Source organism: Cetorhinus maximus, chromosome 24 (assembly GCF_964194155.1).
Source record: "Cetorhinus maximus chromosome 24, sCetMax3.hap1.1, whole genome shotgun sequence".
In the NCBI taxonomy this organism is placed as follows: domain Eukaryota; kingdom Metazoa; phylum Chordata; class Chondrichthyes; order Lamniformes; family Cetorhinidae; genus Cetorhinus; species Cetorhinus maximus.
Genome location: NC_135902.1, coordinates 22,276,191 through 22,290,458, shown reverse-complemented (window position 1 = coordinate 22,290,458; position 14,268 = coordinate 22,276,191). Strand labels below are relative to the sequence as shown.

Here is a 14,268-nt window from a genome sequence, read left to right as displayed (position 1 = left end):
GGGGTGAGCAGTGTCAGGGGCGATGGGGGTGAGCAGTGTCAGGGGTGGGGGAGTAAGCAGTGTCAGGGGCGGTGGGGGTGAGCAGTGTCGGGGCGATGGGGGTGAGCAGTGTCAGGGGCGGTGGGGGTGAGCAGTGTGAGGGGTGGGGGAGTAAGCAGTGTCGGGGGCGGTGGGGGTGAGCAGTGTCAGGGGCGGTGGGGGTGAGCAGTGTCAGGGGCGGTGGGGGTGAGCAGTGTCAGCGTGCAGGGGGGTCATTGAGCAGTGGTGGGAATGCAGGGGTGCAGGGGGTGGGGAGCAATGTCGGTGGTGCGGGGTGGGCTGAGCAGTGTCGGCGGCAGTGAGCAGTGTCGGGTGTGTTGGAGGAGGTGAGCAGTGTCGGGTGTGCGGGGTGGGGTGAGCAGTGTCTATGGTCAGGGGGAGTGAGCAGTGTCGGGTGTGCAGGGTGGGGTGAGCAGTGTCGGGTGTGCAGGGTGGGGTGAGCAGTGTCTATGGTCGTGGGGGGTGAGCAGTGTCGGGTGTGCAGGGTGGGGTGAGCAGTGTCGGGTGTGCGGGGTGGGGGAGTGAGCAGTGTCGGGGGTGGTGGGGGTGAGCAGTGTCGGGGGTGGTGGGGGTGAGCAGTGTCGGGGGCGGTGGGGGTGAGCAATGTCGGGTGTGCAGGGTGGGGTGAGCAGTGTCGGGGGCGGTGGGGGTGAGCAGTGTCGGGTGTGTTGGAGGAGGTGAGCAGTGTCGGGTGTGTTGGAGGGGTTGAGCAGTGTCGGGGGCGGTGGGGGTGAGCAGTGTCAGGTGTATTGGAGGAGGTGAGCAGTGTCGGGTGTGTTGGAGGAGGTGAGCAGTGTCGGGTGTGTTGGAGGGGGTGAGCAGTGTCAGGTGTGCGGGGTGGGGTGAGCAGTGTTGGGTGTGTTGGAGGGGGTGAGCAGTGTCGGGTGTGTTGGAGGGGTTGAGCAGTTTCGGGAGTGTTGGAGGGGGTGAGCAGTGTCAGGTGTGCGGGGTGGGGTGAGCAGTGTCGGGTGTGTTGGAGGGGGTGAGCAGTGTCGGGTGTGTTGGAGGAGGTGAGCAGTGTCGGGTGTGTTGGAGGGGGTGAGCAGTGTCAGGTGTGCGGGATGGGGTGAGCAGTGTCGGGTGTGTTGGAGGGGGTGAGCAGTGTCGGGTGTGTTGGAGGGGTTGAGCAGCGTCGGGTGTGTTGGAGGGGAGTGAGCAGTGTCGGGTGTGTTGGAGGGGTTGAGCAGTGTCGGGTGTGTTGGAGGGGAGTGAGCAGTGTCAGGTGTGTTGGAGGAGGTGAGCAGTGTCGGGTGTGTTGGAGGGGGTGAGCAGTGTCGGGTGTGTTGGAGGGGGTGAGCAGTGTCGGGTGTGTTGGAGGGGAGTGAGCAGTGTCGGGCGTGTTGGAGGGGTTGAGCAGTGTCGGGTGTGTTGGAGGAGGTGAGCAGTGTCGGGTGTGTTGGAGGAGGTGAGCAGTGTCGGAAGTGTTGGAGGGGTTGAGCAGTGTCGGGTGTGTTGGAGGGGTTGAGCAGTGTCGGGTGTGTTGGAGGGAGTGAGCAGTGTCGGGTGTGTTGGAGGGGTTGAGCAGTGTCGGGTGTGTTGGAGGAGGTGAGCAGTGTCGGGTGTGTTGGAGGAGGTGAGCAGTGTCGGGTGTGTTGGAGGGGGTGAGCAGTGTCGGGTGTGTTGGAGGGGTTGAGCAGTGTCGCGTGTGTTGGAGGGGTTGAGCAGTGTCGGGTGTGTTGGAGGGGGTGAGCAGTGTCGGGTGTGTTGGAGGGGTTGAGCAGTGTCAGGTGTGTTGGAGGGGGTGAGCAGTGTCGGGTGTGTTGGAGGGGTTGAGCAGTGTCAAGGGTGGTGGGGGTTGAGCAGTGTCGGGGGCGGTGGGTGTTGAGCAGTGGCAGGGGTGGGGGTGAGCTGTGGCAGGGGCGGTGGGGGTGAGCAGTGTCGGGGGCGGTGGGGGTTGAGCAGTGTCGGGGGCGGTGGGGGGTGAGCAGTGTCGGGGGCGGTGGAGGTTGAGCAGTGTCGGGGGCGGTGGGGGTTGAGCAGTGTCGGGGGCGGTGGGGGTGAGCAGTGTCGGGGGCGGTGGGGGGTGAGCAGTGTCGGGGCGGTGCGGGTGAGCAGTGTCGGGGGCGGTGGGGGTGAGCAGTGTCGGGGGCGGTGGGGGTGAGCAGTGTCGGGGGCGGTGGGGGGTGAGCAGTGTCGGGGGCGGTGGGGGTGAGCAGTGTCGGGGGCGGTGGGGGTGAGCAGTGTCGGGTGAGGGAATGAGCAGTGTCGGGGGCGGTGGGGGTGAGCAGTGTCAGCGGTGGGGGTTGAGCAGTGTCAGGGGTCAGGGGTTTAGCAGTGTCAGGGGTCAGGGGGTGAGCAGTGTCGGTTGGGGGGTGAGCAGTGTCGGGGGCGGTGGGGGTGAGCAGTGTCAGGGGTGGGGGGTGAGCAGTGTCGGGGGCGGTGGGGGTGAGCAGTGTCAGGGGTGGGGGGTGAGCAGTGTCGGGGGCGGTGGGGTTGAGCAGTGTCAGGGTTGGGGTGTGAGCAGTGTCGGGGGCGGTGGGGGTTGAGCAGTGTCGGGGGCGGTGGGGGGGGAAGTGTCGGGGGCGGTGGGGGTTGAGCAGTGTCAGGGGCGGTGGGGGTGAGCAGTGTCAGGGGCGGTGGGGGTGAGCAGTGTCGGGGGCGGTGGGGGTGAGCAGTGTCAGGGGCGGTGGGGGTGAGCAGTGTCGGGGGCGGTGGGGGTTGAGCAGTGTCGGGGGCCGTGAGGTTGAGCAGTGTCGGGGGTGGTGGGGGTGAGCAGTGTCAGGGGCGGTGGGGGTGAGCAGTGTCAGGGGCGGTGGGGGTGAGCAGTGTGAGGGGTGGGGGAGTAAGCAGTGTCAGGGGCGGTGGGGGTGAGCAGTGTCAGGGGCGGTGGGGGTGAGCAGTGTCAGCATGCAGGGGGGTCATTGAGCAGTGGTGGGAATGCAGGGGTGGAGGGGGTGGGGAGCAATGTCGGGAGTGCGGGGTGGGCTGCGCAGTGTCTATGGTCGGGGGAGTGGTGAGCAGTGTCGGGTGTGTTGGAGGAGGTGAGCAGTGTCGGGTGTGTTGGAGGAGGTGAGCAGTGTCGGGTGTGTTGGAGGGGGTGAGCAGTGTCGGGTGTGTTGGAGGGGGTGAGCAGTGTCGGGTGTGTTGGAGGGGGTGAGCAGTGTCGGGTGTGTTGGAGGGGGTGAGCAGTGTCGGGTGTGTTGGAGGGGTTGAGCAGTGTCGGGTGTGTTGGAGGGGTTGAGCAGTGTCGGGTGTGTTGGAGGGGGTGAGCAGTGTCGGGTGTGTTGGAGGAGGTGAGCAGTGTCGGGTGTGTTGGAGGGGCTGAGCAGTGTCGGGTGTGTTGGAGGAGGTGAGCAGTGTTGGGTGTGTTGGAGGGGGTGAGCAGTGTCGGGTGTGTTGGAGGTGGTGAGCAGTGTCTATGGTCGTGGGGAGTGAGCAGTGTCGGGTGTGTTGGAGGGGGTGACCAGTGTCGGGTGTGTTGGAGGGGGTGAGCAGTGTCGGGTGTGTTGGAGGGGTTGAGCAGTGACGGGTGTGTTGGAGGGGGTGAGCAGTGTCGGGTGTGTTGGAGGGGGTGAGCAGTGTCGGGTATGTTGGAGGAGGTGAGCAGTGTCGGGTGTGTTGGAGGAGGTGAGCAGTGTCGGGTGTGCGGGGTGGGGTGAGCAGTGTCGGGTGTGCGGGGTGAGGTGAGCAGTGTCTATGGTCGTGGGGAGTGAGCAGTGTCGGGGGGTCAGGAGAGGGTGAGTAGTGCGGGGGGTTGGGAGGGGGTGAGTAGTGCGGGGGGTCGGGAGGGGATGAGCAGTGTCAGGTGTGCGGGGGCAGGGTGTGAACAGTTTTGGTGTTTTTTAAATTATTTTTTCACAGGATGTGGGTGTCACTTTCTAGACCAGCATTTATTGCCCATCCCTAATTGCCATTGAGCAGGTGGTGGTGAGCTGCCTTCTTGAACTGCTGCAGTCCATGTGGTGTGGGTATACTCACAGTGCTGTTAAGGAGGGAATTCCAGGATTTTGACCTGGCAACAGTGAAGGAATGGTGATATATTTCCAAGTCAGGATGGTATGTGACTTGGAGGGGATCTTCCAGATGGTGCTATTTCCATCTATCTGAAGCCCTGGTCCTTCTTGGTTGAGTTTGCGGGTTTGGAAGCTGCTGTCTAAGTAGCCTTGGAGAGTTGCTGCGATGCATCTTGTAGGTGGTACACACTGTTGCTACTGTACATCAAAGGTGGAGGGAGTGAATGTTGAAGTTGGTGGATGGGGTGCCAATCAAGCAGACTGCTTTTTCCTGTATGGTGTCAAGCTTCTTGAGTATTGTGGGAGCTGCACTCATCCAGGGAAGTGGAGAGTATTCCATCATATTCCCGACTTGTGCCTTGTAGATGGTGGACAGGCTTTGGGGTGTCAGGAGGTGCGTTACATGCCACGGAATTCCCAGCCCCTGACCTGCTCTTGTAGTCACAGTATTTATATGGCTGGTCCAGTTCAGTTCCTGGCCAGTGGTTGACAGTGTGGGGGTGTGAGCAATATCGAGAGTGCGAGGAGCGGTGAGCAGGTCTGTGGGGTGGTGAGCAGTATGTGTTGCGGGACTGAGCAGTTTTGGGTTGCCTGGGTGCGGGAGTGCTTTGACACTCCACCTGACTGACTGAGAGCGGTGCTCCTGAGCAGTCTGTACACCTGCCATGAAAGTTCGATCAATGTAAAAAACAGCATAAGTTTAGGGAAAACAGCCCAAGTTTACATGTTTACAGTGAGTCAGTGAGGGCTCGTAACAAGCCATTTCTGAGGTATTGGAAGTTCTGCTTCTGGCGTAAATCAGCAGCTCAGCGGTTCTAATGCCACTGCGACCCTCGATAGCAGCCAGCAGCTGAGCATTCTCTGCTATTGAGATTGGAATTAGGTTGCTACACACATCCTTTCTTCAACAGCTTTTGACTCTTTATAGAGCTTAGAGCCTGAATTTTACATTTCCCATGTGGGTGCGCAGCAGTCACAATGCAGCGCGAAATGGTGCGGGATAATATCGAGAGGGCTTCCCGATGTCATCGCGCCTCCTCGCGATATTTCGGGTGGTGGACACTCGTGAATATCGGGAACATGCCCACCAGCAAATAAAGGGTCAATTAAGGCCATTAAAAGGGCAATTGATCCTGCTTTTGAGTGGCCCGCGCGCTTTTATGCTAGGCGCATGGGCCAATCGGGCAGGGGAGGTTTCACTTCTTTTAATCATTCTAGATCCAGGGTGGGAGAAAAGGCCCAGAAGGAATGGAGAGGTGAGGAGGTAGGAATATTAGATGGAATTGTGAGTGTGAAGGGTACAGCTTCATAGGTCAAACCTGTGCAAGCATGAGGTTTGACAGAGGTTTTGTGTACCATGCTCGAGGGATCCCCTCAGATGAGGTGGAGCGGGCAAGAAGGGAGAGGATACCCGCAGGCATCGCAATAGAGTCTGCCCTGAGGGATTGAGAGGCACAGCCAGAAGGGGTTGAAAGTCAGCAGGCATTGCAAGGGAGAAGGGGCAGGAGAAGGCACCAATACCCAGCTGGTAGAGTATACAGGTTGCAATCTAGCTACCTGGACATGACAGAGGTACAGTGCTGAAGAGGGCTCTGTCCCTCAAGACAAGACAAACAGTCACCTCTGTGTGCCATGATTGGACCCGAGATAGGTTGCCACCCAGTGCCGGTGGCTCTGAAGATTTATGCATCGGATTTCTCCTAGTGGTCTGTGGAAGATCTTTGCACACAGCTGCATCAAACTGGTAACAGATGCACTGTTCTGAAAGGTGAATACCTTTATTCAGTACAAGACAGACGAGGCCGGCCAGGCAGAGAAAGCCAGAGGTTTTACAGCAATAGCAGGATTTCTAAGAATTCAGGGAGCTATTGATTGCACAAATGTGGAGGCGATGGCATAGTGGTATTGTCACTGGACTGGTATTCCAGAGACCCAGGGTAATGCTCTGGGGACCCGGGTTTGTATCCCACCATAGCAGATGGTGAAATTTGAATTCAATAAAAATCTGGAATTAAAAATCTAATGATGACCATGAAACCATGTCGATTGTTGTAAAAACCCACCTGGTTCACTAATGTTCTTTAGGGAAGGAAATCTGCTGTCCTTACCTGGTTTGGCATGTGACTGCAGACCCACAGCAATGTGGTTGACTCTTAAATGCCCTCTGAATGAGGGCAATTAGGGATGGGCACTAAATGCTGGCCTCACCAGCAATGCCCGCTTCCCATGAACGAATGAAAAAAAGATCATGGCACCTGCAGAGGAGCCGGTACTTTTGTGAATAGAAAGGGGTTCTATTCTCTGAACATTCGGATTGTGTGTGACAACAAGCACGAGATCCTGCAGGTTTGTGCCAGATATCCTGGAAGTTGCCATGAGCCGTACATCACAGAATCACAGACTTTTAACGGCACAGAAGGAGGCCATTCGGCCCATCGTGTCTGCACCATCTCTCCACATGAGCATTATGACCTAGTGCCATTGCCCTGCCTTTTCCCCATACCCCTGCTTGTTATTTCTATTCAAATAATTGTCTAATGCCCTCTTGAATGCCTTGACTGAACCTGCCTCCATCACACTTCCAGGCAGTGCGTTCCCGACCAAAACCACTCGTTGTGTGAAAAAGCTTTTTCTCACGTCACATTTGCTTCTTTTGCAAATCACTTTAAATCTCTCATTCTTGATCATTTTACGAGTGGGAACAGCTTCTCCCTATCTACTCTGTCCAGCTCCCTCATGATTTTGAACACCTCTATCAAATCTCTTAGCCACCTTCTCTTCAAGGAGAACAGTCCCAACCTCTCCAATCTATCTTCATAGCTGACTTTTCTTATCCCTGGAACCATTCTTGTAAACCTCTTCTTCACTCTCTCCACTAAGTTCACATCCTTCCTATAGTGTGCTGCCCAGAACTGTACACAGTACTCCAGCTGAAGTCTAATGAGTGTCTTATATAAATTCAGCATAACCTCCCTGCTCTTATACTCTATGCCTCAATTAATAAAGCCCAAGATACTCTATGTTTTATTAACTGCTCTCTCCACCTGTCCTGCCACCTTCAATGATCTATGCACATAAGCACCCAGGTCTTTCTGCTCCTGCACCCCCTTCAAAATTTCACCCCTTATTTTGTATTGTCTGTCCATGTTCTTCCTACCAAAATTCATCACCTCACACTTCTCCACATTAAACTTCATCTGCCACCTTTCTGCCCACTCCACCTCCTCGCAGTTCACAACACTCTCAAGCTTCATCTCATCTGTAAACTTTGAAATTGTCGCTTGCACACCAATATCTAGATCATTCACATGTATCAGGAAAAGTAAGGGTCCCAATATCAACCCCTGGGGAACTCCGCTAAAAACCTTCCTCCAGCCTAAAAAATATCCATTGACCATTACTCTTTGCTTCCTATTTTTCAGCCAATTTTGTATCCATGCTGCTGCTGTCCCTTTTATTCCATGAGCAATAACTTTCCTCAAGTCTGTTGTGTGGCACTGTATCAAATCCCTTTTGAAAGTCCATGTACACCACATCAACAGCATTACCTTCATCGACCTTTGCTGTTACCTGTTCAAAAAAGTCCAGCAAGTTAATTAAACATGATTTCCCCTTCAGAAATCCATGCTGGTTCTTCCTTATCAACCCATGTTTTTCCATGTATGCCTTGCGTCACTCCCAGGTGCCAAGGTTCTTCATAGCCCTAGCAAGGTTGGATAGCTGGCTGTTGGGAGGGACAAAGGATATCTGCTCAAAAGGTGGCTGATGACACCGCTCAGACACCCAAGGACATCTGTGGAGAAAAGGTACAACCATAGTCATGCCTCCATAAGAACAATCATTGAGAGGGCAATAGGCCTGCTCAAAATGAGGTTTTGCTTTCTGCACTGCTCTGCAACGCATTTCCCTTATAGTGATAGCCTGCTGTGCCCTTCGTAATCTGGCTCCCGCAAGTGGGGAGCAGATGGAAGGTGAAGACAGCAATGTTGTTCCAGATGCCTCGGACGATTAATCCAGCGCTGATTCTTAGGAGGAGCCTGATCAGCCCCAGGGTGAGGAGCAAGATCCAGCTGTGAGCATGCTTATGGGAGTCAGGGAGACCAGGAAGGTCCTGATTCGGAGTACTTTCTAGTAGGACTCCAAAGCCAGGAGTCCAAATGTTCGTAAACAGACTGCCACCTTACTACTCGGTGCTGATGAGGCGCTCCTGGCAACATCGTCTCCTGTCCCTCCCTCTGAAATACACTTTGCAGCCCAGTTCATGTGTTACACAAAGTTCCAGGCCTCCTCCATAACTATGACATATAGCACAATAAGGCCATTTGACGTGATGTCACATTTTAATAATGATTTGTGACATATACGTACACCATTACACAAGTGACACTGAGAAATGATTCACCCATGATACCCCTTCTATAATCATAGTGACTTAAATTTATGCTTACGAGTGCTACGTCTTGGTGCTTTCCCCTCACCGGCAGTTGCATTGGAGGCAGGCTGCTGACCCTGATGCCCCGTGGACCTTGATGACTTTGGCGGCCGTCCCCTGGTTGCTGGGGCCTGTGTGGGCCACGACTTGCGGTGTCCTCTGATGCAACGGTCGTTGGCAGAGGGACGGAGTAGCTGCTCCCATCATCAGGAGTGCCCTGAGAAGAGCCCCCAGATGCATGGAGCTGCAGGTTATTAGCCAACATGAAGTTTGTTTGAACCTTCCTGCTCACGAGATGGACGGGACTCCAGCAGAGTCACTAGGTGCCTCATCCATCTCTCACCTCAGCAGGTCACTGCCAGTGTGTGGGCTTGCAGGTCTGAATGCAATGCCAGAAACCCCTGATTAAGTTGCCTTTCCATGAAAGGCACCACTGTCTCTATGGAGGAAGCTGTGCGCTCAGAGCTGTGGGTTAACACAGTGCTCACTCTCCACATGGACCCCTGCAATACAGAGACCATGGCATGCAGACCTTCAGGGATCTCTGCTAGATCTTCATGTGCATCCCACTGGACATCCAGCATTTTCCGCCTTGTAGATGACTCTAGAAGCTCATCATTTGCCTCAGACTCAGCATTGTCCTGGTCTCCAGTAATCCTCTGATTGTCTAATGCTCTGGAGACTCTCTGCCTCTGCCAGTTCCTCAAGCGAGTATAATGTGCCTTCCCCAGTGTGCAATGCCATCTGGTCCGGAACGCTCATACCCACCAACATGTCTGTATCTGCATGGTGCAGGGAGAACATATGAACAAGGAGCAGGAGTCGGCCATTCAGCCCACTCCGCCATTCAATAAGACCATGGCTGATCTGATAGTAACCTGAAATCTGCATCCCACCTACCCCCGATAACCTATTACTCCCATGCTTACCAAGAATCTACCCACCTCTGCCTTAAAAATATTCAAAGACTCTGTTTCCATCACTTTTTCAGGAAGAGAGTTCCAAAGGCTCAGGACCCTCTGAGTAAAGAAATTTCACCTCATCTCTGTTTTAAATGGGCGACCCCTTATTTTTAAACAGTGACCCCAAGTTCTAGACTTTTCCACAAGAGGAAACATCCTCTTCACATCCACTTCCAGTCCCGGGAGCAATTTCACATCCACTTCCAGTCCCGCCGACCGTCTGGCAACCCTAAAATTCAGGGTCACTTTAAGGTGTGAATGTTACTCTTAAACATTTCTGGAATTTTAACATTACTACAGCTTAAAGGAAACACAAACCCTGAATTATACAGAGTCTTTCAGGAGCTGAGAAACTGTTAATCCGTGTGAATCCCTCTGATTGAGAATGTTACAGTCCAATAAATCTAAATGCAAATTTTGTTTGTTTCTTGGGTGTCAGCAACACCCTGGCCCCTTGCCATTGTGGCTGTTAGTGATTGCTTCAGCCAGCTATTGTCCATGGAGACCATCACAGCTTGATTCTTTTTTTATTTATGGCCCACATGTATTTTGCAACAGGAATTACCAGATGGTTATCAAGAGTCCCTCACCCTGGAATGCTGAAGAAAGCTGGGTTCTTAAGGTGCCTCTCCAAGTGCTAATAGTTCATTCAACACAGATCAGGTTGATATTAATTTGTATCCAAGCCTCACACCATCCTGACTTGGAAATATATCACCATTCCTTCATTGTCGCCGGGTCAAAACCCTGGAACTCCCTTTCTAATAGCACTGTGGGTGTACCTATACCACACTGACTGCAGCGGTTCAAGGTGGCTCACCACCACCTTCTTGAGGGTAATTAGGGGTGGGAAATAAATGCCGGCCTTACCAGTGACACACATCCTGAGAATGAACAAATTGTTTTTGTTTCTAAATTTGGGCACCCCTGAGTCATCTGGACACCTGTCCATAATGAGCATTAGGCCAATAGCTTATGCACTTACTCATTTCAGACTGTAAAGTTGGATCTTAACTGACCATAGCATTCACTCTGTGTGCTACCATCAGCTTTGTCAGGTCTCGAAGCAGCCAGTGGGCAATCAAAGGGCCGTTTTGAGGCAGCTACCAAAAAGGTAAATGAAAGAAATTTACTGAATGTGGAGCCACGAGGGTCAAGAATACTCCGTCTGGTTCTATATTGCTATTACAGACTGCTGCCAGCCACCACTCATCCCCTCCCATCTCCTTCTCTGCATTCTGGACATAGTATGCCAGCATCCCCAATTGCCAAACTTCACCCTTGTCAACACTGGCATGGTCCCTTTTGGGGTACAATTACTCCCCAACACCCATTTGGATCCCAGTGATGAAGAGGACCAATCTTGCCCATTGGTTTTGGCGCTGTGCCACTTGCGCACCTGAGTTCAGAAATTGATCAATTCTACTCCATGGTGCCGAAAACTGCATTTCATTTTTATCTAACTGAAATTTTCTTTACCATTGACTCTAATCAACATTCTTCCAACACTTGGGTTGGGATTAGGATATGCAACGACTGAATTCCAACACTTTGATCTATTGTTTTTGAGAGAATTAAGCAGGTTACTTCTTTCACACAGGTTCATAAATTCCTGGATAAAAACCGTGACCAACTCAGACCAGAAGTGTTGGAACTCTTCATACACAGCAGGAATAAGGTATGTGACAAAGAGCTTCACTATGAGGTGGACTGGAGGCCGATGGTGGTTTGTACTGGCAGGAGGAGTAAGGTGGTGAGTGGATGTTCTCCGTCCTTGTCAGTGATGAGGCAACTTCTGTCAGGGGAGAACTCAATGTCTAGCCTGAAGAGTTTTCTATCATAGTTGGTGTCATCATTGTTCATACAACAACAATTTGTATTTGTATACTGCCTTTATCATAGTAAAATGTCCCAAGGCACTTCATAAGGTGGAGAGGTTTAGAAAGTGAATTCCAGAATTAGGGTTCAGCTGCTGAAGTAATTAATGGTGAAGCAACTAAAATTGGGGATGCTCAAGAGTCCAAAATTAGAGCAGCATAGATATCTTGGAGGATTGTGGGGCCAGAGGATGTTATAGAGAAAGGGAGGAGTGAGAACCATGGAGAGAGTTGAAAACAGGAATGAGAATTTTAAAATCAAGGCATTGCTTAACCGGGAGCCAGTGTAGATGAGTGACCGCGGGTGATGGCTGACTGGGCCTTGGTCTGAGTTAGGATATGGGCAGCAGAGTTTTGGATGGCAAGTTTACAAGAATAGAAAGTAGGAGGCCAGCCAGGAGTGCATTGGAATAGTCAAGTCTAGATGTAAGAACAGCATGAAAAGGGGTTCAGCAGTAGATGAGGTAGGGGTAGAGTTACGTCATGTTACAAAAGTGGAATTAGTGATGGTGCGGATTTGCATTCAGGAGCTCATCTCTGGATTTGTGGTAGGAAACAAAGGCAATGGGTTTGGGCTTTCTAACGTCTAATTGGAGGAAACTTCTGGTCATCCAGTACTGGGTATTCAATAAGCAGTTGGATAATTTAACAACAATGGAGGAGTTGAGAGAGGTGATGGTGAAGTAGAGCTGTGTGTCAGCATACATGTAGAAATTAACAACTATGTTTTTGAATGATACCACTGAGAGGTAGTACATAGATGAAAAAAAGGAGGGGGTCCAAGAGGTGCTCAGGGAACACACTGCGTGGGGGACACCACAGGAGCAGAAAGAGATGCCATTCTGTGGCTATGATTAGATGGATGAGAATGGAACCAGGTGAGTGCAGCTGGACAACATTGGAGAGGCATTGGAGGGTGATAGTGTCAACTCTGTCAAAGTCTGCAGACAGCTCGAATGACATATTGTGATTTAAACATTGAAATCAGTTGTTAACTTGCCTTGAGGAAATCAATATTATATTTGCCTTCTGCACAGAAGCACAACAGACATTTACCATGTTCTTTATGTCATTCCTCTTTTCAATATTTTAAAACAAAAATTATCACAAAACTATGTCATACAAAGCCATTAATGCCTTTTTGCAGGAACACTGCTAACAGTCATTTACAGGCTATATTCCATCACGACTCGTAGTCCAACATCTCCTTGGCTAACTCTCCTTTGATGAGTTTAAAGTACAAATTTTGGAATAATTTCTAGCTACATATACAGTTGCAGAATTAATTTAATCTTCAGCCACTGGAGTATCCGGACCTTGACCTTCCTTAATGTCCCACTGCAGATGATTGCTGATTTGTTTAAGCGAGCACAGGAGAATCTCTGTCAGCAGAAAAGGATTGGATCAAACTGCCGAGGTCATCGATACCAGTCACCAACTGTGGCTACCAAATTTCAGCACAGCCTCTCAGATCTCATCACCAGGTTGAAGAGGTGAGTAACCATTGGCGACTCACTAAGCAACAGTGTGTTCTCATTACGGTATCACTTTCCATCAAATGAGATTTAAATGTAATGAGGTGGATAAACTCAGCAGACTGTTGAGAAAGGGCCAAGTGAATATTTGACTGGGGCTGTTTTCATCAGAACAGAAGGGGTTAAGGCTGACTTGATGGAGGATTTTAAAATTATGAAAGGATAGGACAATGTAATTGGAAGTGATGGAGGAGTCTAAAGTAAGGAGATGTGGACAGTAAATTGGAACAGAGAGCAGGAGAAACCTTTTTACTTAAGGGGTTTTGAGGCAGTGGAATGTATTACTAAAGTTAGTGACTGAAGCAGAGACCATGTCAATTTTTAGGAATGGGTTGATAGGTGGTTGAAGGAAAGGCAGGGTAAAGAGATATATAGGAATAGATTGGACACATAGGACTCAAACTATGGGTTATGATGACAGCATCTTCAGCTGTTTCACCAAGTACATTCCCTCTGACATAAGGTCAGAAGTGGGGATGTCACTGATGATTGCTCAGTGTCCAGTACCATTTGCAACTGGTCAGATACTGAAGCATTTCATATCTACATGCAGTAAGACGTGGACAACACTCAGACTTGGGTTGATAAGTGGCAAATCGCAAACCACACAAGTGTCAGGCAATGACCATTTCCAAGAAGAGAGAATCTAACCATCTCTCCTTTACATTCAATGTCCATTACTGTCACTGAATCCCCCACTATCAACATCCTAGGGATTACCATTTACCAGAAACTGAACTGGACTAGCCATATAAATACTGTGGCTACAAGAGCCCACATCCCATGAAAGAATAAAAAAGAAATCCCCACTCCAAATTCTCTTCCCTGGCCAATGGCTCCAACCCTTCTGTTGGCAACTGACTGAGATTGAACCAGACTGGCCACAACCTTGGTGTGGCATTTGACCGTGAGTTGATCTTCCAACCACACATTTGTGCCATCACTAAGACCACCTATTTCGAGCTCCGTAACATCACCTGACTTCACCCCTGTTCTCATCTGCTGCTGAGACACTCATTCATGCCTTTGCAACCTCTAGACTTGACTATTCCAACGCACTCCTGGCTGGTCTCCCATCTTCCATCCTACATAAACTTGAGCTCACCCAAAACTCTGCAGCCATGTACTAACTCAAACTATGTCCTATTCATCCATTACCCCTGTGCTTGCTGACCTACATTGCCTTGGAGGGGAACTTCCAGTTGATGGTGCTCCCATGTGTCAACTTGTTTTCAAATTCCTCTATGGCCTCGCCCCTCTGTATTGCTGCAACCTTCCCCAGCCCCACAATTCTCTGAGTTCTCTGCATTCCTCTAATTCTGGGGCCTCTTGAGCATCACTGATTTTAATCAATTCACCATTAGTGGTCATGCTTTCAGCTGCCAAGGTGCTAAGCTCTGGAATTTCCTTCCTAAACCACTCTGATTCCATCTCTCTCTCCTGAATTCACTGTAAAAACTACCTCTTGAC

At 51.3% G+C, this 14,268-nt stretch overlaps 1 protein-coding gene across 1 annotated transcript in view; it reads left to right on the top strand.

Moving 5' to 3' along the window:
- The window catches only part of myo15b (myosin XVB), a 461,255-nt gene that overhangs the window by 129,772 nt on the left and 317,215 nt on the right, over positions 1-14,268 (top strand). Inside the window, exons 17-18 of the mRNA XM_078529125.1 lie at positions 10,987-11,064; positions 12,608-12,756. Coding sequence (XP_078385251.1) covers positions 10,987-11,064; positions 12,608-12,756 — 227 coding nt within the window. The remainder of the gene's footprint in view (positions 1-10,986; positions 11,065-12,607; positions 12,757-14,268) is intronic.